At 38.4% G+C, this 18,639-nt stretch overlaps 1 protein-coding gene across 2 annotated transcripts in view; it reads right to left on the bottom strand.

Moving 5' to 3' along the window:
• Nucleotides 1-640: 640 nt before the first annotated feature.
• Nucleotides 641-18,639, bottom strand: part of LOC113512314 (proline and serine-rich protein 2) — a 50,284-nt gene continuing 32,285 nt past the window's right edge. Inside the window, exons 3-5 of one of the 2 annotated variants that reach the window (XM_052899129.1) lie at nucleotides 8,069-8,175; nucleotides 1,049-1,282; nucleotides 641-877 (exon numbers count right to left, since the gene is read on the bottom strand). In XM_052899129.1, the coding sequence (XP_052755089.1) occupies nucleotides 659-877; nucleotides 1,049-1,282; nucleotides 8,069-8,175 (560 nt within the window). In that variant the 3' untranslated portion in view covers nucleotides 641-658. The remainder of the gene's footprint in view (nucleotides 878-1,048; nucleotides 1,283-8,068; nucleotides 8,176-18,639) is intronic. The other variant, XM_052899128.1, reaches the window with a different exon arrangement.

Below are 18,639 nucleotides of genomic sequence, written 5' to 3'. Positions count from 1 at the left end.
CCTGGGGCCTGATTTATACAAAACCACAACTGCGCCACGAAGATCATCAAAACAACTGTAATAGCCAAATACGAATTAGTATTCGTTCACAGAAAGGTCCAGCAATTAGCCGCAATTTAAGAACAGATTGGTAATGATTCGATTGTTACTGCGGACGAATTGAAATCGAACGAGGACGCCTCGAGATTCGCTTGATTAATCGCAAGATTGGACTTAAATTAAATGGTCTGGAGCTGTGAAGTCGAACTCGTTAAACCATTTATTATAATTTTGCTTTTATGTACGACATCCTGTTCTTGGAAGACGGATTTGGTGTGTAACAAATGAATGCATAGCTCAGCGGGTGAGGTCAATTAGTGATTACTAAACTGAAACACACAATCCGGGTGTTTGGACGAATAATGCTCTACAGTGACTGAGCCGTACCTACTTTTGAATTTTTCTGTTATGAGTAGAACATACGAGTAATGGTCCTAGACGTGCTTTTGCAATAGTAAATATGTATATATACTTGGTAGATAATTGGTGATTTTAATACCTCGTGTGCGTTATGCGGAGCAGTTCTGAGACAAAAGCATTTCAGTGGACTGCTCTTCGTTTGTGTAAACTGTAATACTGATGTAATAATTTAAAGGCATGCATTACAACAAGATGTAGATCATACCTGCTGCATCTTATCAAAATCAAGAGCAGGCCGATGCCGGCGCGGTGGTGGGAGGGGCATCCGGCGACGTCGCGGCGAAGCCGGTGCTCGCTCGCGCTCGCGCTCGGCGCGCTCGCCGCGGCTACTCGAGCACGCGCACACCGTGCCGCCCGCCCGCCGCGGCTTCAGTGCCTCCAGGGGAGGTGACGTCCGGAACCGCACCGGAGTCTCTACCTGTAACGTCGATGAGGAGCTCGTTTAAATATGGAAAGAAGCCGGAAAAGACGGATCGGAAGGACAAGCTTCTTAACGTAATTCGAAAGGTAAACGAAGCAAAAACATCGGATTAGAGCACACTCAGTACGGATGGCGATGTGTATGCGGGATGTGGATTAGATGGCATACCTTGGTGTCGTCGTCGTCGGAGGAGGGCGCCCTGGCGGCGAGGTCGTCCGCGTCGGCGTCGAGGTAGGGCTGCGCGGGCCACTTGCGCTTCTCGGGCGCGGCGGGCGGCGGCGACGACGCGCCGCGCCGCCGCGACTCGCTCGCGCCCGCGCCCGCGCCCGCGCCCGCCGCCGCGCCCGCGCCCGCTTCCGCGCCCGCGCCCGCGCCCGCGCCGCTCGGCGCGCCGTTGATCACCTGCACCAGCCGCACGCTCAGCTCGCGCTCAGCTACACTCGCGCATTATGAACGTTCTACTTGGACGCTACTGATGCGCGTGGCACTCGTGACGTAACAAAGTCTTTTAGTTTGTTACTCAGTTTCTGTCACTGCGTACGTGATAGAGGACTTCCAGTACGCAGACGAAACTTGACGATAGTGATGATTAAATGCAGAGATGCAATAGAACAGCTGATCTAATAAGTGGTGTATTCATTTGTAAAATAATAGATATAGTATGGTATACATATAATAAATCTTTTAAACTCTGTAGGACTAGATGAGACAGAAGTCTACACTAACTATACAAAGTTTCCCCACAGTTATATTATTCTTAAGAAAGGATACATTATTCCTAAGAAAGGACAAACAGAACATTGTGGTTTCCCTATGGTAACAGGCAAGTAATGTTATTTACACACGATGACTACGTGGGAGAAAACGCGACGGTGCGCGAGTTACAGTCCTCCTGCGGGAAATTATTGTTTGGAGTAGTAGTACCCACTATGTCACCGTCATAATATGGACGCGAGACACACGGGTCGCCGATGGGAGACAAATTTGCCATCTCACCGCACCACAAAGAGTTCATCCAACTACATAAAATGTATTGTTCACTAAATTATAAGCACCGAGCACGTATCATGCAACGCCAGTCTCAACTATCAAAATATTACGAGCGGATAGGCTATTTGCGGTATTAAATAAGCCTAATAATAGAGCGGTGACAAATATAATACTCAGCTCGTAGGAAGCTACATATTACCCGCTAGGGAATTACGCCACGAAAATTACGCTTCCACTTATGGTATTAGTTCGAAAGTGGTTACTATTACCCGTTTGTCTCTTTAATCATTTGCATAATGCGTAGTTGGAAATTATAATATTGTATTCTGAGACTTGGATTTTTAGTACCTTTCATGAGTTTCACAAATTTTTCCTATGTCCAAAAAGACTGGTAAAGTTTTATGGTAAAACTATATAAGTGCTTTTTGACCACTGTGACTAATCGAGCATAAGAAACGGGAAATGTTAATAGTAGTTATTAATTTGTAGTTAATATTCCCTCGTGTATTAGTTTCTTACACGCACTTACCATCATATTTTTAATTTTAAACGAAAACAAAGCAACATAGAAGCTTGAGACGGTCGACATCTATCTAGCTAGAGACTATCTCTGCAACCATAATAGTCGTTTTTCTCAGCTGAAAAGTATTATTCGTTTCCTTTTTGCAATTAAAAAAGAGCGGAGACAAAAGAATTTCTAATTTGAAGCCAAGCGCAAGATAAACAAATGTTATGTAGGCGGCAGAGGGAAAAATGAATAAAACACGAATGTTTTGTTCTCTAAAAAGTAGAAATAGGTAGCGTGAAGCGAAGACGCACGTCTCGAGTCTCGCGAGGAGCCGCCGAGCACAAGCGGAGCCGTCGAGAAAATATCGCCCTCTTTGCTCGGTGCTTCACTGAAAACGATCTTATTTTATGAACTATACAGGGTAAAACTGAAGTCGTTAGCGACACGTAAATCTAACAATCTACCTATATTTCATATTCAGGAGAATTTTCGAAAAACATTAAAAAACGACAAAAATATTAAGCCTCCCCTACAAACTAAACAGTTGGATGAGCAATGATAGTGTGGAAGTCTCAATTTTTTTTTCATATATACCTGTTCCTTTGGGAAAATCATTCAGTAATTGTTGAAACATTACTTTAAAAGGAATTTCGACATCACCTGAATAGGCCACACCAATAAATCCATGATCAATTAATAAAATATGATGAATATCATGTACGTAGTTATAGTTTCTCTTTTGTTTTAAAGTACTGCAACCAATCATCTCTGTTTGCCCCATAGTTAGCTAGTAGAGAACGTCTTTAAGTGTTATGTCCGCCTTGCATATCTTTATTATGTACTTGAAGTTAAATATAAGATGGGCTGGTAAAAGTTTCATTTAGACTAAACGGTCAAAGTTTTAACAAAAATGTAAAAATAATAAAAAAGTTATGGTACTCGAACTACCTTGTATTATTATTATTATAAGAAATCAGACATCGTATAATATAAACCGCAACTTTGCTAACTCGAACCAATTTAAAAAAGTTTTCCTCCTAAATCTGCTCGACCGAGAATTGAATTCAAAACCTTTCACGGTAGGCGCATCTACTAATGTGCGAGGAAATTTGGCAATACCAGCATTACTGACAGTGGGTAATGTCTTCGCTGTTGTTGAGTTAATTTTAAGTTTGATTATGAAATATTTTTCATGTCAAATTTTTTATGGTCAACACACGATTCCCATGCTATCCATCTATCTATTTCGACTTGTACACCATAGGAAGGTCAGACAAGAGGTCGCGAAACAGAAATATTTATTTGAACTCCAACCAAATCAGGAACTAAAGATAACCACAATAGATTCGTCTAAATAAATACAAAAATGGAAACTTGCAGCCGAGAACTTGCCAGCGCTTGTCGACGGGGTGTCTATTATTTTGCATTCAAGTAAAGTGCGGTAAGTAAGATAACGTATGCAGGCGTAGTTGCTCGGATTGTGGGCTGGCCTCTTGTGGAACAATGGGAAGACAGCCGGTGAGACGCGGCCGGCCGCTCGCGCCACTCGCCACCACCGCCGACGCCTCCGCCCTCGTCAGCCCTCCTGCCTGCCTCCACTTATACTATACTAGGGTTGTCAATGTTACTATCTCAAAATTTCGAAAATATTGAAAAGCTACCGGGACATATTGTTTCCGAAATGAAATAAAACTCTTCCTACCAGTACCAGTTGGTTGTATAATTCTCATGATCATCCTATAGAGTTCAATAAATGTGACAACTCAAAAATAGGATATTTCCTAAATGTAGTGAAAATTGAACTGTTGGTAACCCTAACTTATACTAGCAGTACCTCTTCAAGTGTTAAAGCAGTGTATTAAATGCAGTATCGTAAACCGGCAATATGCTAGGCAATTCTGTATGGAATATTTGCCACTGATAGCTAATCATATTGCTTATAGAACAAGATGCAACACTTTATGATACCTAAATAAAAAAGGATCAACCTAGTTATTAATAGTACAAGAACGGTGCAGGTTTAACTTCCAGTTTCAAATATTAAGATTGTGTTCTGCATACTGTTAAGAACTTTTAGTTTCGGCAAACTGAACGGTTCTCACAGGATCAATTAACAATACCAAAACTGAAACGAAGCAAGTGACATGTGCAAGCTCATACATTAGTATAGCTATTAGAATCCATAATCAGGATACTGAAAAGTTGATTCGAGGAACATAGTAAAAATCTTTTAAATGAAACAAAGCAAAATCCAATTCAAAATATATTTTCACGCTTTCTACTAGGTTCTTAATTTGAAATATTGCCCCGCAAAAAGGGGAAAATTAAAAAATATGTTCACGATTAGAATCCCTAATGGGATAGTCAGAGGTAATTGTCAACAGTTGTCGTTACGGTGATCGTTACACTTGACCATGCCCACAATTCCCCAAGGCTATTAGAATTCATCGTGACAAGAGGCGAGCCATAATTCGCATCAAAACGACGTTAATAATGATAAAATTGATATAGGATCAACAAGAGAATGAAACTCAGCGATTAATAAAAAAGAAAAACCAAAATCAATTCAGCACTATAAGGTAACAAATAAAAAAAAATACTGTCAAATTGAAAACCTTTTTGGTAGCAGACTGCACCAACCGCGCGTAATATGGCCACCGTCAGTCGAGCTCGCGTATTATTTTTTATTCGCCTACTAATTCGAGCTTACCCACCGGGCACCGGGTCGCAGGGCGTTCAACTTCTCTCGTAACTTTTTAATCTGTTCGCTGACATGCACATGTTACATATGCACACCCATGCCCCCATAGATAGGTGCATAAGTGAATTAAGTCCAATACCCTACATGTTTATTACTATAACAGGCAGTTTCCAAAAATGCTTCCTTAACTTTTTTCTTTATAAGCGTTCAAAATTGAGGATACCGTCAATCAGCCAGTATTTTTTTTTTGTAATGGGTTCGCCAGTTCCTTCTAGACAAGCGACAAGCGAATTCATTGATGGAATCGACATTCTTAGCGAATTTATAAGACAGAATGTCCGGTGTCTCATTCCATCTTGTTGACTCGCTAGCGATAGCCTGAACAGATACTATTATTTCATTTCTTAATCGATGGAATTTAGTTTATTGTCGGTATCGTATTAATTCTGCCACGAGGAAATTAGCGGTTTTTGCGGAGCAAAAAGTGAAATTATCTACATACATATGTATGCCCAGCGTCTACAGATCTTATTTCTAAAAATAAATCTAAAATAAATCCTGTGTGAGAAATTGAAAAAAAATATATCAGATAAGGACTTTAGTTTTCCAAAGTCTTGCAACGTTTTATTTATCTGTCTATTGAAGATTTAAATCGGATGCAATTATTTTTTATAATTGACCCCAGATTTTACTTAGGATTTTTATTTGCAATAAGAATCTAAACGTTTGCTTGTTACCTTATAGTGCTTTCACGGCTTAAGCAATCACTATGAAATGTAGAAACGCGTACTATAATATAAAGGATGGAGAAGGATATAAATTCAAATAAAATAAAATAGGTTACTTTTATCCCGGTCAGTAAACGTTTCCCGATCACGCAGACGCAGTCGCGGGTAAAAGCTAGTAATTGATGATTAATTCACGTAATCAGTAGGCACGCAACAAATCAGACGTCACTGAAATAATGAATACCTCTTAGCTTACAGTCTTAGGCGATCGATTATTCCGGTCAGGTATACAAAAGCTGGTAGGCAACAAAACACTGAATATGTCAAGTGTAATGGGTATAGTGATGGTCGCCGATGGGAGGGGGGACAAAGGGGACAGGGGGACGCGACCGGCGACGACAGTAATTTAGTTGCGGCGTGTCGTTGCGAATTTAATGCACCGTGTGATGAACAGGACAGGACACCGCGACGCTTCACCGCCGCGCTCACAGGCTCACAGGCACCGTATTCACTTGCAATGTGAGATTGTAACACGATACAGCCTAGGGTTACCATCCCCAAATTTTGAAACACTATTTAAAGGTAGAGCAGATCATAATACAGTGCTCGTATTCAATGAAAACATTATCTTCAATTAAATTTAATTGCATACAAGATTCATTGAAGGATCGTAGTAGCAAAACATAGGACAGAACATCCCAAATATTGCACGGAAATTAGTTTAAATTCGCATTAACAATCATTGGTTTTTATTTGATCGGTGGAAAGAAAGATATGTTGTATGCTCTTGGTCCTATGCTGAGTAGATGGACTCTAGGACTCTTAGAACACTATATGAAAACAAATGGTAACACATTGTACTTCTTACTTTGTCACGAAACGGAGAATTTATTTCAGTAGGGCATTTCAAGTAGGCAACTCACCGTATAGCCTAAACTAATATTCTAGTCACGATTCTAACTTTCCTATCTATTTTCTTATTTTTTAATGTATGGCCCTGAACGTTATGCAAGCTGTTATACTAATTCATATCTCGAGCTATTAGTGAGTAAATTGTTAATTAATATTTAAGAATTAGAAGTCAAAGACGAAGAACACTCGGTAACTCATTTGAAATTCATATTATTGTTCAGTAACAGTTAGGGTATTCTCAAGGATTGTCGTTTGCTGGTACGTTGGCTATGATCTTCAATCGAGAGTTTGCTTAGAGTTAATCTCATTTTAAAGAATTTAATATAAATCAAGATAACTAAGGACACTAAAATACAAAAAGTTCTTGTGCAATTAATAGATTCTAAATCACATGTGTTTTATCATTGTCGTCTTTCCTACGTCGCAAACTCTTGAAGAACGCATCAAGGCCATAAAATAAATTTTGTTTTAACATTCATTTTATGGAATTAAAGAAACGTTTACATTCCAAGTAAGGCCAAATGATAAGACCATTTATAGTAACAGTACGCCCTTTGACTGCAAGCCGTTTATGTCTTTTAAATCTATCACCACAACTACTGCTTAAAAGCGACAGAGAATTAAGAGGTTTCAGAAAGATTTTTAGTTTAAGGATTATTTATCGTAAATTCTTTGCTGGATATCTAAACTTCTAATACCAGAAATCTGCATAGAAACAGCTGTTCTACATGCAATTAAATTTGCACGGGTATCATAAGACACAACACTTACAAACATTGCTGCATAATGCCACACGCGGTTAACAATGGCAAATTTACACTTATGTCAATTGAATTACATGTGAAGATGTATATGATGGATATGTGTACAAGTGAACATACCACTAATTTCAACTTAATTTTAATACAGATAAAACTGACAAAGTGTAAACTGACCGCAATGTTAGAATTTTGCTTCTAATGATGTCCGAAAAGGACGGCAAGTGCGAGCATTAATGAGTGTTAAACAATTCACTACACAAATGTGTCGTGTATTGCGTATCTTGAGCCACACAACGCCTACACCGACGTCACCCAGTCTGACGGTCAACTGACACGTGTGATCTGAAGTGCGAGAGATATTTTCTGCTAGAAAGGTAGTCTGCCAATAACCCTAAGAATGCGTTAGACTGGACACGTCATTAAACTTCGATGCGATGGGGATTGCTAAAATTGTTTATTTTAAGAAAAAGTAACTCTCGTCTTATTAAATTTAGTTACTTCCTTATTCTGGTTAAGGTAGTTGATCTGTACGCAACGTGGTGCAGGGTTGTGTGGACAGCGTGCCTTGTGGTAAGTGATGATGATTACCTCTAGCTCCTCCTCGGAGGAGTGGTGGTCGTACAAGTGGTCAGGCTCGGGCTCGGGTAGTAGTCGTGGCGGCGTAGGTGCGCACGCGCACGCCTCGCCACCCATACCTGGCACAAACAAACAAGTTTATTATTAATGATTGATTAGTTTAGCTAGAAGAACTCATTAATGTATTTAGGATTTCAATTTTCAAATTTATAATGGATAATTTTAACTGCATCATATGCCTGTACATGTTTAAGTGTTTATTACATTTATCATGTTTATTACAACACGAAACCTTACAGATTACTAAGTAATTATTATATTTGCAATGTTATCATCATCATTCGGAGATCATGCGGCTATCTGAAAACTTATGTCAATTCAATACAATTCTGTACTAAAGTTGAACTTCTGTTGATAGAGATTAAGCTAGTCTACAACCATATAGCAATTTTATTGTTAATTTAATTCCATTAAAATACATGTAGCATATGTTGTAACTAGTGTTTACAAAATATTTATTAAACGAGAAACGATTTTTAAAAATGCAGAACGACAATTTATGAATGTTTTTATGTACTTTACCAGGGGGAAAGGGGTTATAAGTAATGCGGACTACCAGTCCCATTGCTGAAAATATACCCTATTAGGTTGACCTCTCCCTGGTACCCCTGGAAACCATCGTACTGAATTCCAGGTGTCTTCATCACGATGGGCTACTGACCTACCCTTTCATTCTCACTTATCATCCCTCATTGATACCCAGCTAGCGTTTACTATTTGCACAGGCAAGGTTACCATTCTATTATCATCCATTAAAAAAATATGTAACTTACAGAAGATTGCATTTTTAAACAAATACAAAGCGGCAACTTCTATGTAATATCAAAAAGAAGTTAGTGTTTATATCGGTGCAGACAAAATTCTGGAAACTAGAGCGGAAGAGGTTCGCCGGGTGTCGAGTGTCGCGCACTGCGGACGCTGCTCTTGAACTTTGTGCCGGCGGCGGCGAGCCCGCGCGGCGCCCGCCGCCGCCTCCTCCACCACAATTAATACCACCAACACGCAACACGACACCGCGCACGTGTGGGTGGCGACGTGGTCAACAGACGTAGCAGTGCAAGTTACTGAGAATTGGGAATCACTCAACGAAATATTTGCTCCGAGAACTATAGTTGATTTTGAGTGATTGGAAATAATTAATGACTAAAATTCTTGATATTGATCTGCATAATGAAGTAAATCCTTTCACCAAAATGAACATCATTACGCCAACTTTAATTTACATAGCATAAGAACCATGATGATAATTGAGCTAGATATAAACTAAAGTAATAGATATAGAATAGAACAAGAGCTGAAACGTGTAGAGAAGTGCAACGCAAAAACAATATACAAAAATGTTTAAAATTTCAACGAGTAACAAGTAAACGTTCGGTTTGATTTGAAATGTCTCTAGCATAGTTATAGTATATCAAAATTGGAGATGGGGATGAACAGAAATTTGCTGGTTTAGTCTAAATCTATATGGTAATTTAGAAATATTAAATTTTGATTTAGACAGTAGAGCAAGTGCAAAATAAAGTGTCGATGTAAAAATTTAGGAAAAGATATGCCACGGTGGTTTGACTATATGGATAGAATGTTGGATGAAAGGATGTCGAAAGAGATATATTATTAGAAAGTGAAAGGATGCAGGTATTAGAACAGGCCTAGACTGATGATGAGACAAGTCAAGACTTCAGAATTTTACGAGGAATTTGGCACACAGCTCGCTTTGCCAAATCTGTAAGTGCGCCTGGCATGAAAATATAAAAAAATATTATTTCTTCATTTTTATCTAAGTATGTAGATGTAATGTGACCTGCCAATTCATTTACCTCTGTATAGCACGAACAACTATTGCAATTAAGTAAAATATGTTAAATAGACTTCACAGAAACATCGCATTTGTATGTTGGTCGCCTTATTGAGCACCGGGACGCGTCAGGGTGGTAACCGTTTAAAAATAACCGTAAAAATCGTTAGTACGACTTATTTCCATCGGCGGCGAGGACTGTGGACACGTGGAAATAGACCGGCGCCTACCGCCGCCGCCTCCCGCGGTACGTACCCTGCCTTGCCACCGGATGTCTCTCACAGTGAGATATTTCATTTAAACATCTGAACATTAAATTTAAATAATGACAATAGTAAGTTTTTTTTTCAAAAAAAAGCTACTTTATTCATTAATATGCCATAACGACGCCATGTTTCATTGATACCTTACACTGAAAATATTTTAGTTTAGATCGTAAAATTATATACAAATTGATTTGGTTTCGCAACTAGCAGTTCTTGCTTAAAAAAATAAAACGGCAACTTCATTGTCACACGGTCCCTAGTGATTGCAAAAAGACATGTGAATATCGGATCAGAATTAGCGAAGTAACCACATAATATAGTTACAAAAATGTTCAGATGAATGGATTCTTTACAACTTAAAATTGTTAAAGAATCTATGTTATTCTACTACAATCGACGACTCCGAACACGGTGTATAGAATCAATGAAAGAAATGGCAAAATTAAGTCCATAAACAAACTAAAAAGTATACAGCTATTAGCTATTCATGTATGTTTACATTTCACAGATTTTATAAATAGGTTCGTTACAAGAAAAGTTTTACGTACAGTATCGTACAATTACAAATCTTGCAAATAGCGAAACATTATCTAATTCCAAAGAGCTCTAATTTATCTTCATCATCATCGTTTAACCAAAAACATTAGAACGTATCGATTGAAAACAGGCATTTAATGTAGCGCACGTTGTAAGTGGACTATATAAATCCCTCATCAATGATTACAATACAAGTAGCTACCCATCAAATCACTTACTCTCGCACCGGATGGTGTACGGTGCGTTGCGACGACGTGGGCGTTTTTTACGTTGTGTTACGTCGAGAGCAAACAACACAACGTGCAGTGTAATAGCGTTCGCTTGTGAATAATTGAAGGGCCGCGGCCGGTTTGGATCGCTTGACGCACAACTCTCCCGGTGATCTTATCTTATTCCTGGGCACGGTGCTAGCGCAGTATTGATGCCGGCGAATGGTGAACAGCGTCGTTAACACTAGGCAATAAGGTCGAAAGTGACTCCAACACCGGTTTCCCAATAGCATCCCTTATAATGGCGAGCCAGATCAAGATTCAATGCGCTGTTGACGCGAGCAAGTCACGGAACGTCGAATTGCTATTCAGTGTCCATAAAGTATGTTTTTTATTAGTTCATAAGTTTCTTAAGTTTAGGTACCAATATTAATATGCTTATAACATTTATATTATACAAATCATACGAACTGTGTCTTTTCTTTGTGATTTTATCCTAATTCTCCACTAACGGATTGCTATTCTTTTGAACTAAGATGGCGTGCCTCATTCATTAGAAAAAAAAAACAAACGTGCGACACATTACCGATTGATGATATAAGTATGCAACAGACAGATGTCGCCCAAAACTATTGTCCTATTCATTTCTGTATTTCGTTTTTAAATTCAAAAGACAGACACCATAAAGTATAAAAAAATGTTACCATATTTAAATTGTTTAACACTGAAGCAGTTTTCTCATGTTAAAAATGGTTGCCTTATGGCATGCAGATTTATGTTCTCGGCGAGCACGTCCCAACATAGGAGTGTATGACGTGACCTGTGTCATCGAGCACGACTCAACTCTGCGCGTGGGCACTCCTCAGCCACATGAAGTACCTATAATACCATATACAACGTGTACACACAAACCCGGACTGCTGTTGCAATAATCTTAGACGACACGGCTATCAGCGATACGCGACTCGTGCTCGTGCATACCTATGTCTTTTTATGTTACTTTACAACATTTAGATTTAGATAACGTCCGCCGGGCTCTGGGCTCCGGCTCCGAGCCATGGACGCGTCATGTAATTCAATTGATCCCAAAATGATTACACGTACGCTGGACGCACAATCGGTACACGCACCTAGTATGGAGTCAACAACGGCAAATAGATTAATCTCTTTGAACGATCAGTGTTCAATCACGAACGCAACGTGTTCTGCGCCCGAAGCAAAGTTTATTAACAACAAGAGAATATTGGGTTTGTATTCGACGATGTTATTTTTAATGTCTAATACCAATAAAATAACAATGCAACAGTTAAGAACGGATCTATTAAAATGTATTTATTAGCATGGGACGTAAAAATGCATACATATCAGCTATATGTCTTAAGAAATAATTTTGATTTTTTACATTATAGAAAACTTAAACTTCCCTGTATATTAAACATTTTTCTCATATATTTTGAAATAGTAGAATAGCAACTGCTTTTAACAGTTGACCGCAACTGAAGGATACCTCAGGCGTAAAACACGAAGCGTACTTTATGGCGATGCATAGAAAGGCCCAAGTCTGAAAGCAGAAGATGTTTAGTTGCAATTTGGAAGAAAGCATCAGACTCCATTTGGTCTGTGATATGGAAGTATAAAATTGCGCCCAGTTTCTTCAAATAAAAGGTGCACAATGATGCTATCTCCGCCTTAACTTTGGTCATCATAGCGGGAATACTTCCATGGCCCAGATTTGTGCGTAAAGGGTAAACCGGTTTGATTGACTGACACCAACGCATAGTACGATCCACTCCGCAGATTGAAGACTTATCGCACCAAAGATGTAGGCGAACTATATTATACACAATTTAAATGTCGATCCGGATAGCTGACAGATAAGTTATCTCGTCATATTAAGCTGTAGCTGAGGCTTGACGTTGTGGGCTTTTTAAAATTTTATTATTTTCTCTAGAAGGTCAGAGTAGAATAGGTCGGGTACTCAATAGAAACAAAGTTGTATTTAAATGTGTACATAGATTGAAATTAAAGAAAAAAATACGTTCAATCGAATATATATATTATATATTTTCCTTTTAAACAAATAATAAAGTAAATTTAAAAGACAGTGTACTACCAATTTCTTTCACAGAACAAGATTTGCTGGAAGAAACCTCTTATAAAGGTCATATTAGTACTATATTTTTATAATTAAATAAAATTTTATCACTATGTTTGGCTACAATAAACAATACGTTGTCAGTACTAAGGTTACTAACATAATTTTATTGATGGTTGTAAGTACATTGCTAGAACGCTAGGTGTTCATACAATCTTATTGTGGATTCAAACAATCTACTTATCTGTTGGGCACGCAATACAATTCATATTACTTAATCACAATATAATAACTTTTGGACATTTGCCAGGTAAATATACCATTATTATTCCAAGCACATATTTGTATAATAATATAAAGCTTGGAATATACAAGCATGAGTGAGATGGCATAGATATAATATACATAAATGAGTTAAAACCTAGCACCTAGTGTAAAACATCAACTATTAGTAATCTAATTGGCCAGGGAACTAAAATGTATTAAATTATCGTAAGAACATTTCAAGTATTCTCATTACAATTAACAAACGATGGCTGACTGGAGCTTCGCAAATGGCGTTCTCGTGGCCTGCGGGTTTCGTTCATACTTGACAACTACGTATTATAATCTTATTTGCATAAGTTAGGTATACACTATACATCGCAGTTATGTCATGGCATCGTATATGATTAGATATGCTAATAAAATTGTGGACATATACATAATGTTGTGATCCGCTCCGTAGTAAGCGAACAGCGTGGGCGGACGGCTTATATTGACGATGTACGCTACGCATGACTATTTTGCAATAATTACTCTTGGAGATACGTATAATATATTATTATTACTCGTATCAAACTATGAAATTAAGAACATCAGGTAATTATATTTCCTGACTGTAAACTAAATGACATAGGAACAGTTCTTTGAGATAAGACATTTAGGAAGAAAATACAATATTGTTTGGACTGATAGAGCCAGACCTAATATATTTGTTAGTGCTTTGACAACACAATTGAACAATTCCTATTATGTTTTAACTGAATTTGATTACGAGTGAGTTTAAACTGTCAATCACCACGCAATCATTATCTCGCCTTAAAATGTGAAAGAAATTGAAATTTTTCAGAACAAGACTTTAAGTAGAATATATTTTATTTACACACAGTGACACAAATAGAGGTTCAACACCTAAAAGGGCATCAAAATGATAAGGATTTCATTTGAACATTCTGAGTTACGCAACATAAAAATGTGAATTTCTGTATTTACATGAGCACTCGTGAACATAAAACAGTCGCGTCATGCCAAAATGGTGATGGATTTACGAGGGCACACTTAGAAAAATGGGGTTACATTGAAATGCCGATACGAAAATATTTCTCTCCTGTTGAGACGTGCTGTCCAAAGGAATACGTGTAAGTAGATTGAAGATATCTAAACGGCAAGTGAACAACATTAAGGAAATATTGCAATACAACAAAAATATGTATAAGACAATATTAAAAAAGAAAATCTAATAAAAAGGACATTACCCAATAATGAAGGCATATATAATACCTTCATGTATTTGTAAAACATAATTTAACATTTTAAATGTGAAATGTTTTCATTTAATTTTCCTCAATTAAGTCTAGAAATTATTCCATCTATTCTTTCGTTCTCTCTATAATCTTTATTTTTACTAATGATATATACAATAATACATTATTTCCTGCTTCTTTTGAACTTTTTAATCTACCTTCAAAACTGAGAGGTTCATTCAATTCGTCAGAATGTTTCGTCTGAAATCATTACAAAAACTTTGCTACTGTTTTCAAAATATTAAGCCAGTACTGGTGCCGGTGGCTTCTCTGTACAAACGTTACATATATGGTAGCAGCTCATTTAGAAAACTGCTTTTAGGTGGAACCTTTTAGAGCCGAGTGCCCACCGACAACTTAATTATTGGAAACCTGTTCTCGAGATGGTTGTATGTTGATCTAACAGACGCGGGAAAGGCGTCAAAACCAGTGTTTGCTCTTCCAATTCAAGTGGCCGCATGAAATCGTTTCTCGTTACTCATACTGCACAGGATTTCTCGTAGCCGGCACACTGCGGCCCACTGGCTCGATTGATTATTACAATGATCGAGGTACGTTTTTCTGGTTCCTGTATGTATGTATGTATATGCGGCGGTTAATGTGTACCGGCAGACTTGTGGGCGCATGTATAATTGCGGTATAACGTTGAATGCTCACCTTGGCCGTAGCTCGAGCAAGGCCAAGGCCGTCAAAGCGAGCCACAGCGAGCGCCCTCCCCGCCGCCGCCCGCGCCCTACCGCCGAGACCATCGCGCGCAGCACTCCCATCAAACTCCCCCCCCCCCCCCCCCCCCACTGCACTGCACGCGCACGTTTTTTTGCACAGTGATGTAATCTGCAATTCGGCGCGCGCGCAACATGGCCGCCGACTCGTCACGTTCAAATAAACATGACTTCAACATAAAGACTGTTAGAAACTTTTCAAATTGTTCAACCACCAGTTGTTGTTGAAGTCCAATAGGCAACATTACAACGACGTCATTTTCATCGATTTCTCACCGCCTGGCCGGTTCGTGTAATTGTATATTTATGCTTAATTACAGTTGTTTGTTGGTATTCGTATTTGCATACAAATCGTCGTCCGATAAACGATTGATTAGAAAATCAGTATGGTTTTACAAAATGTATGAAATGTACAACCGAATCAGCGGCTACCGTTGCCAAAATGCCGATTTAAAATAAAACGAATTGCATCTGCCTTAATGAAAACATCTAGAGATTTGGCAATAGCGTGTTCTTTATAAATTCAAGGCCGAATTTTTCGTCGTTACCGGTTAAAGTGGAAGGAGCAAATGTAACGTAAATCAATGTAGAAACTAAATTGTAATTTTAATTTTTCCCATATGGATTTCCCGTATTTTCTTTTTATTATTGTTAAATGGTCATCGCGTCACGCGTGCTTGGCCTGTGTCGTATTGGATCACAGTAGAGATTTTCGTTTCAACTTCATAATTTCTGTCTACCGTGTTGCTTACTAGTCACAATCCAAAATGCAAAGTGAATGCTTTACAAGTAATGAATGGGAGTCGACTCTTTGCTTCTTTTTTATAAGTTTATTAGTTTTACTATAGGGAGACTTTGTACAAAAGTCGATTGCTTGGGTATCTCTGTCCCATTCGTGTTTCAACCGTGAAGCAGTTGTGTTTGCATGGCTGTGTTTAGGTTTGAAGGGTGAGATATGGCATGAATTTACTGGGTACAGAGGAATAACATCTGAGTCCACAAGAATGGCAACGCATGGGGGGTATCATGGGCGAAACAGTATACTTTGTTATGTCCACGGTACTGCTCATGTCTACAGGCGACGGTTACCACTTTCTATCAGGTGGGCCGTCAGCTTGTTTGCCAGTTGTATAACAAAAAAAAAGTAAATTTTAGATGTTCAATAATTTCAGTAGAAAATAGGCGTTTTAGAGAGTGATTTACGAAGACATCACTTTCACACCATCACAAGATGGTGTGGAGATGTAATGCACGAAGTCGTAGTGGGCACCACTACGAACTTAAGAAATGTTTTTATTTAATAACAATTTCATATTTTGCCAAAATACCATAGATTTTAATACATATAATTACCATAGGTTTTAATTTAATAACAATGTCATATTTTGCCAAAATACCATATAACGACGATTTAACTCGAACTATTATTTATACTCTGACAATACGCAGATATATTTTAAATTATGTCCATGCAAGTTCTAAATTAACTTAATCCTGCAATTTAGGTTTTGTCCAATTAGCTCCAAACAAAATTTCTTATACACATTCGACTTGGGTATTACAAATAACTAGATATAATGCATCCACTTGGGGGGAAAGGGATTGTTAGTAATGGAGACTAAGAATCCCGCTGCTAGCAATATACCCAACCAGGTCGACCTCTTCGTGACTCTCCCTGGAAACTATCATGGTTAACTCCTTGTGAATTTGTCATGATGGGCTAACTGGCCTGTTTTTATCCTCATCGATCACCCTTCACTGGTGCCCCGCCAGTGTATCCCGTTAGCGCAGGCGGGGTTACCGTACCATTTTCATCCAATAAAAAAAGATGCATCCATTTATATTTACAGTGAATCGATCTTAATAATGTTCCAAATAGAAAAAAACACATCTTAATACGAAACAAATGTGTCTATCAATCAAATACTGTGGTATCAAAGGAGCGAAAGAGAAGGTCTTGACTTATGATGGACAGCATAAAATGAGATAAGCACATCCATTGCATCCATTCTATATTTATCTATAACCAGCCCTCTTGCAGCGCCGAGCCGCCGCCGCACCGCGCAGCCGCGCGTCCTCCGCCGTTCGCAGCGCTCCCTTCCGCACTATTTCTGTATGAATGACCCTATCATTGTTTGTATACATCGTCAGGCGACAACAGTCATCTTCCCGAAGTCATTGCCAATTATCTCAATCCTAATAAGTTGGAGCTATTTTTCTTAAATATTACAGTTACACTTGCATTATTCATGCCGGGTAGCAAAACGAACGGAATGGAATACTTATAAGTATATATTGTAAAGTTTAGTTTAATATATGTATTATTTTATTAAGCAGATATTAAAGTATACTTATATCTATCTATCCATTTAAGAGCTGCGCTCTTGTCGGTGGAGCTCTTGCCACTCACTACGATTTACAGCGAGTCTCTTCACCTCTTGATACGACACGACACCAACTCCTTCCAACTTATATATAGGTACACAAATATTTAAATAACGAAAGAAAGTTATTTCATCATAGGATAAATAAAATACTATATTAAAAATTAACATAATTCGAGTATATTGTTGGAATGAACAATTTTATCCGCTGTTCTCGTAAGCATAGGTCTTAAAGGTAAACCAATTAAAATATTTTTGGTCGATTAAATTTACAGGACATCGATAATGGAAATAACCAAACAGACGATACAAGCTTCATTGGCATTAATTATGAAGACTAGTTGAACTAATTGATTACTTACCAGGGGGAGACTTTGTACAAAAGTCGATTTCTTGTGTACCTCTGTCCCACTCGTGTTTCTACCGTGAAGCAGTTGTGTTTGCATGGCTGTGTTTCGGTTTGAAGGGTGGGATATGACGTGAATTTACAGGGTACAGAGGAATAACACCTGAGTCCTCAGAAATGGCAACGGAAGGGGGGGTACCATGGGCGAAACAGTATACTCTGTTATGTCCATGATACTGCTCATATTTATAGGCGCCGGTTATCACTTTCCTTCAGGTGGGTCGTTAGCTTGTTTGCCATTCTAAGTTGTATAAAAAAAAATACACTTAGACACGACAAAGTTGCGTCACCGTCCGTTCATATAAGTACTACTGGGACGCTAAGATCAAGGATCACCACATTGAAAATCAAAGCAACCAACCAGGAAGTGGCCTGCGAGGTGATTGCACACAACTTTAATTCGAACGATAGCGCGTGGGTGGTGTATGTACATAAACAGCAAACAGTATGTACTAAGAAACACCATTCGTTTTCCAGTACCTTCAAAATTACTAATTCAATCAAGTCAGTCGGCGATTGTGTGATAATATGTTAAAATTGCTTG

This window comes from Galleria mellonella, unplaced genomic scaffold, assembly GCF_026898425.1.
Source record: "Galleria mellonella isolate WM207_F2 unplaced genomic scaffold, CSIRO_AGI_GalMel_v1 utg56, whole genome shotgun sequence".
Classification (NCBI taxonomy): Eukaryota; Metazoa; Arthropoda; class Insecta; order Lepidoptera; family Pyralidae; genus Galleria; species Galleria mellonella.
Note: the sequence above shows the minus strand (reverse complement) of the source record. Positions and strands in the feature narration are given on the sequence as shown.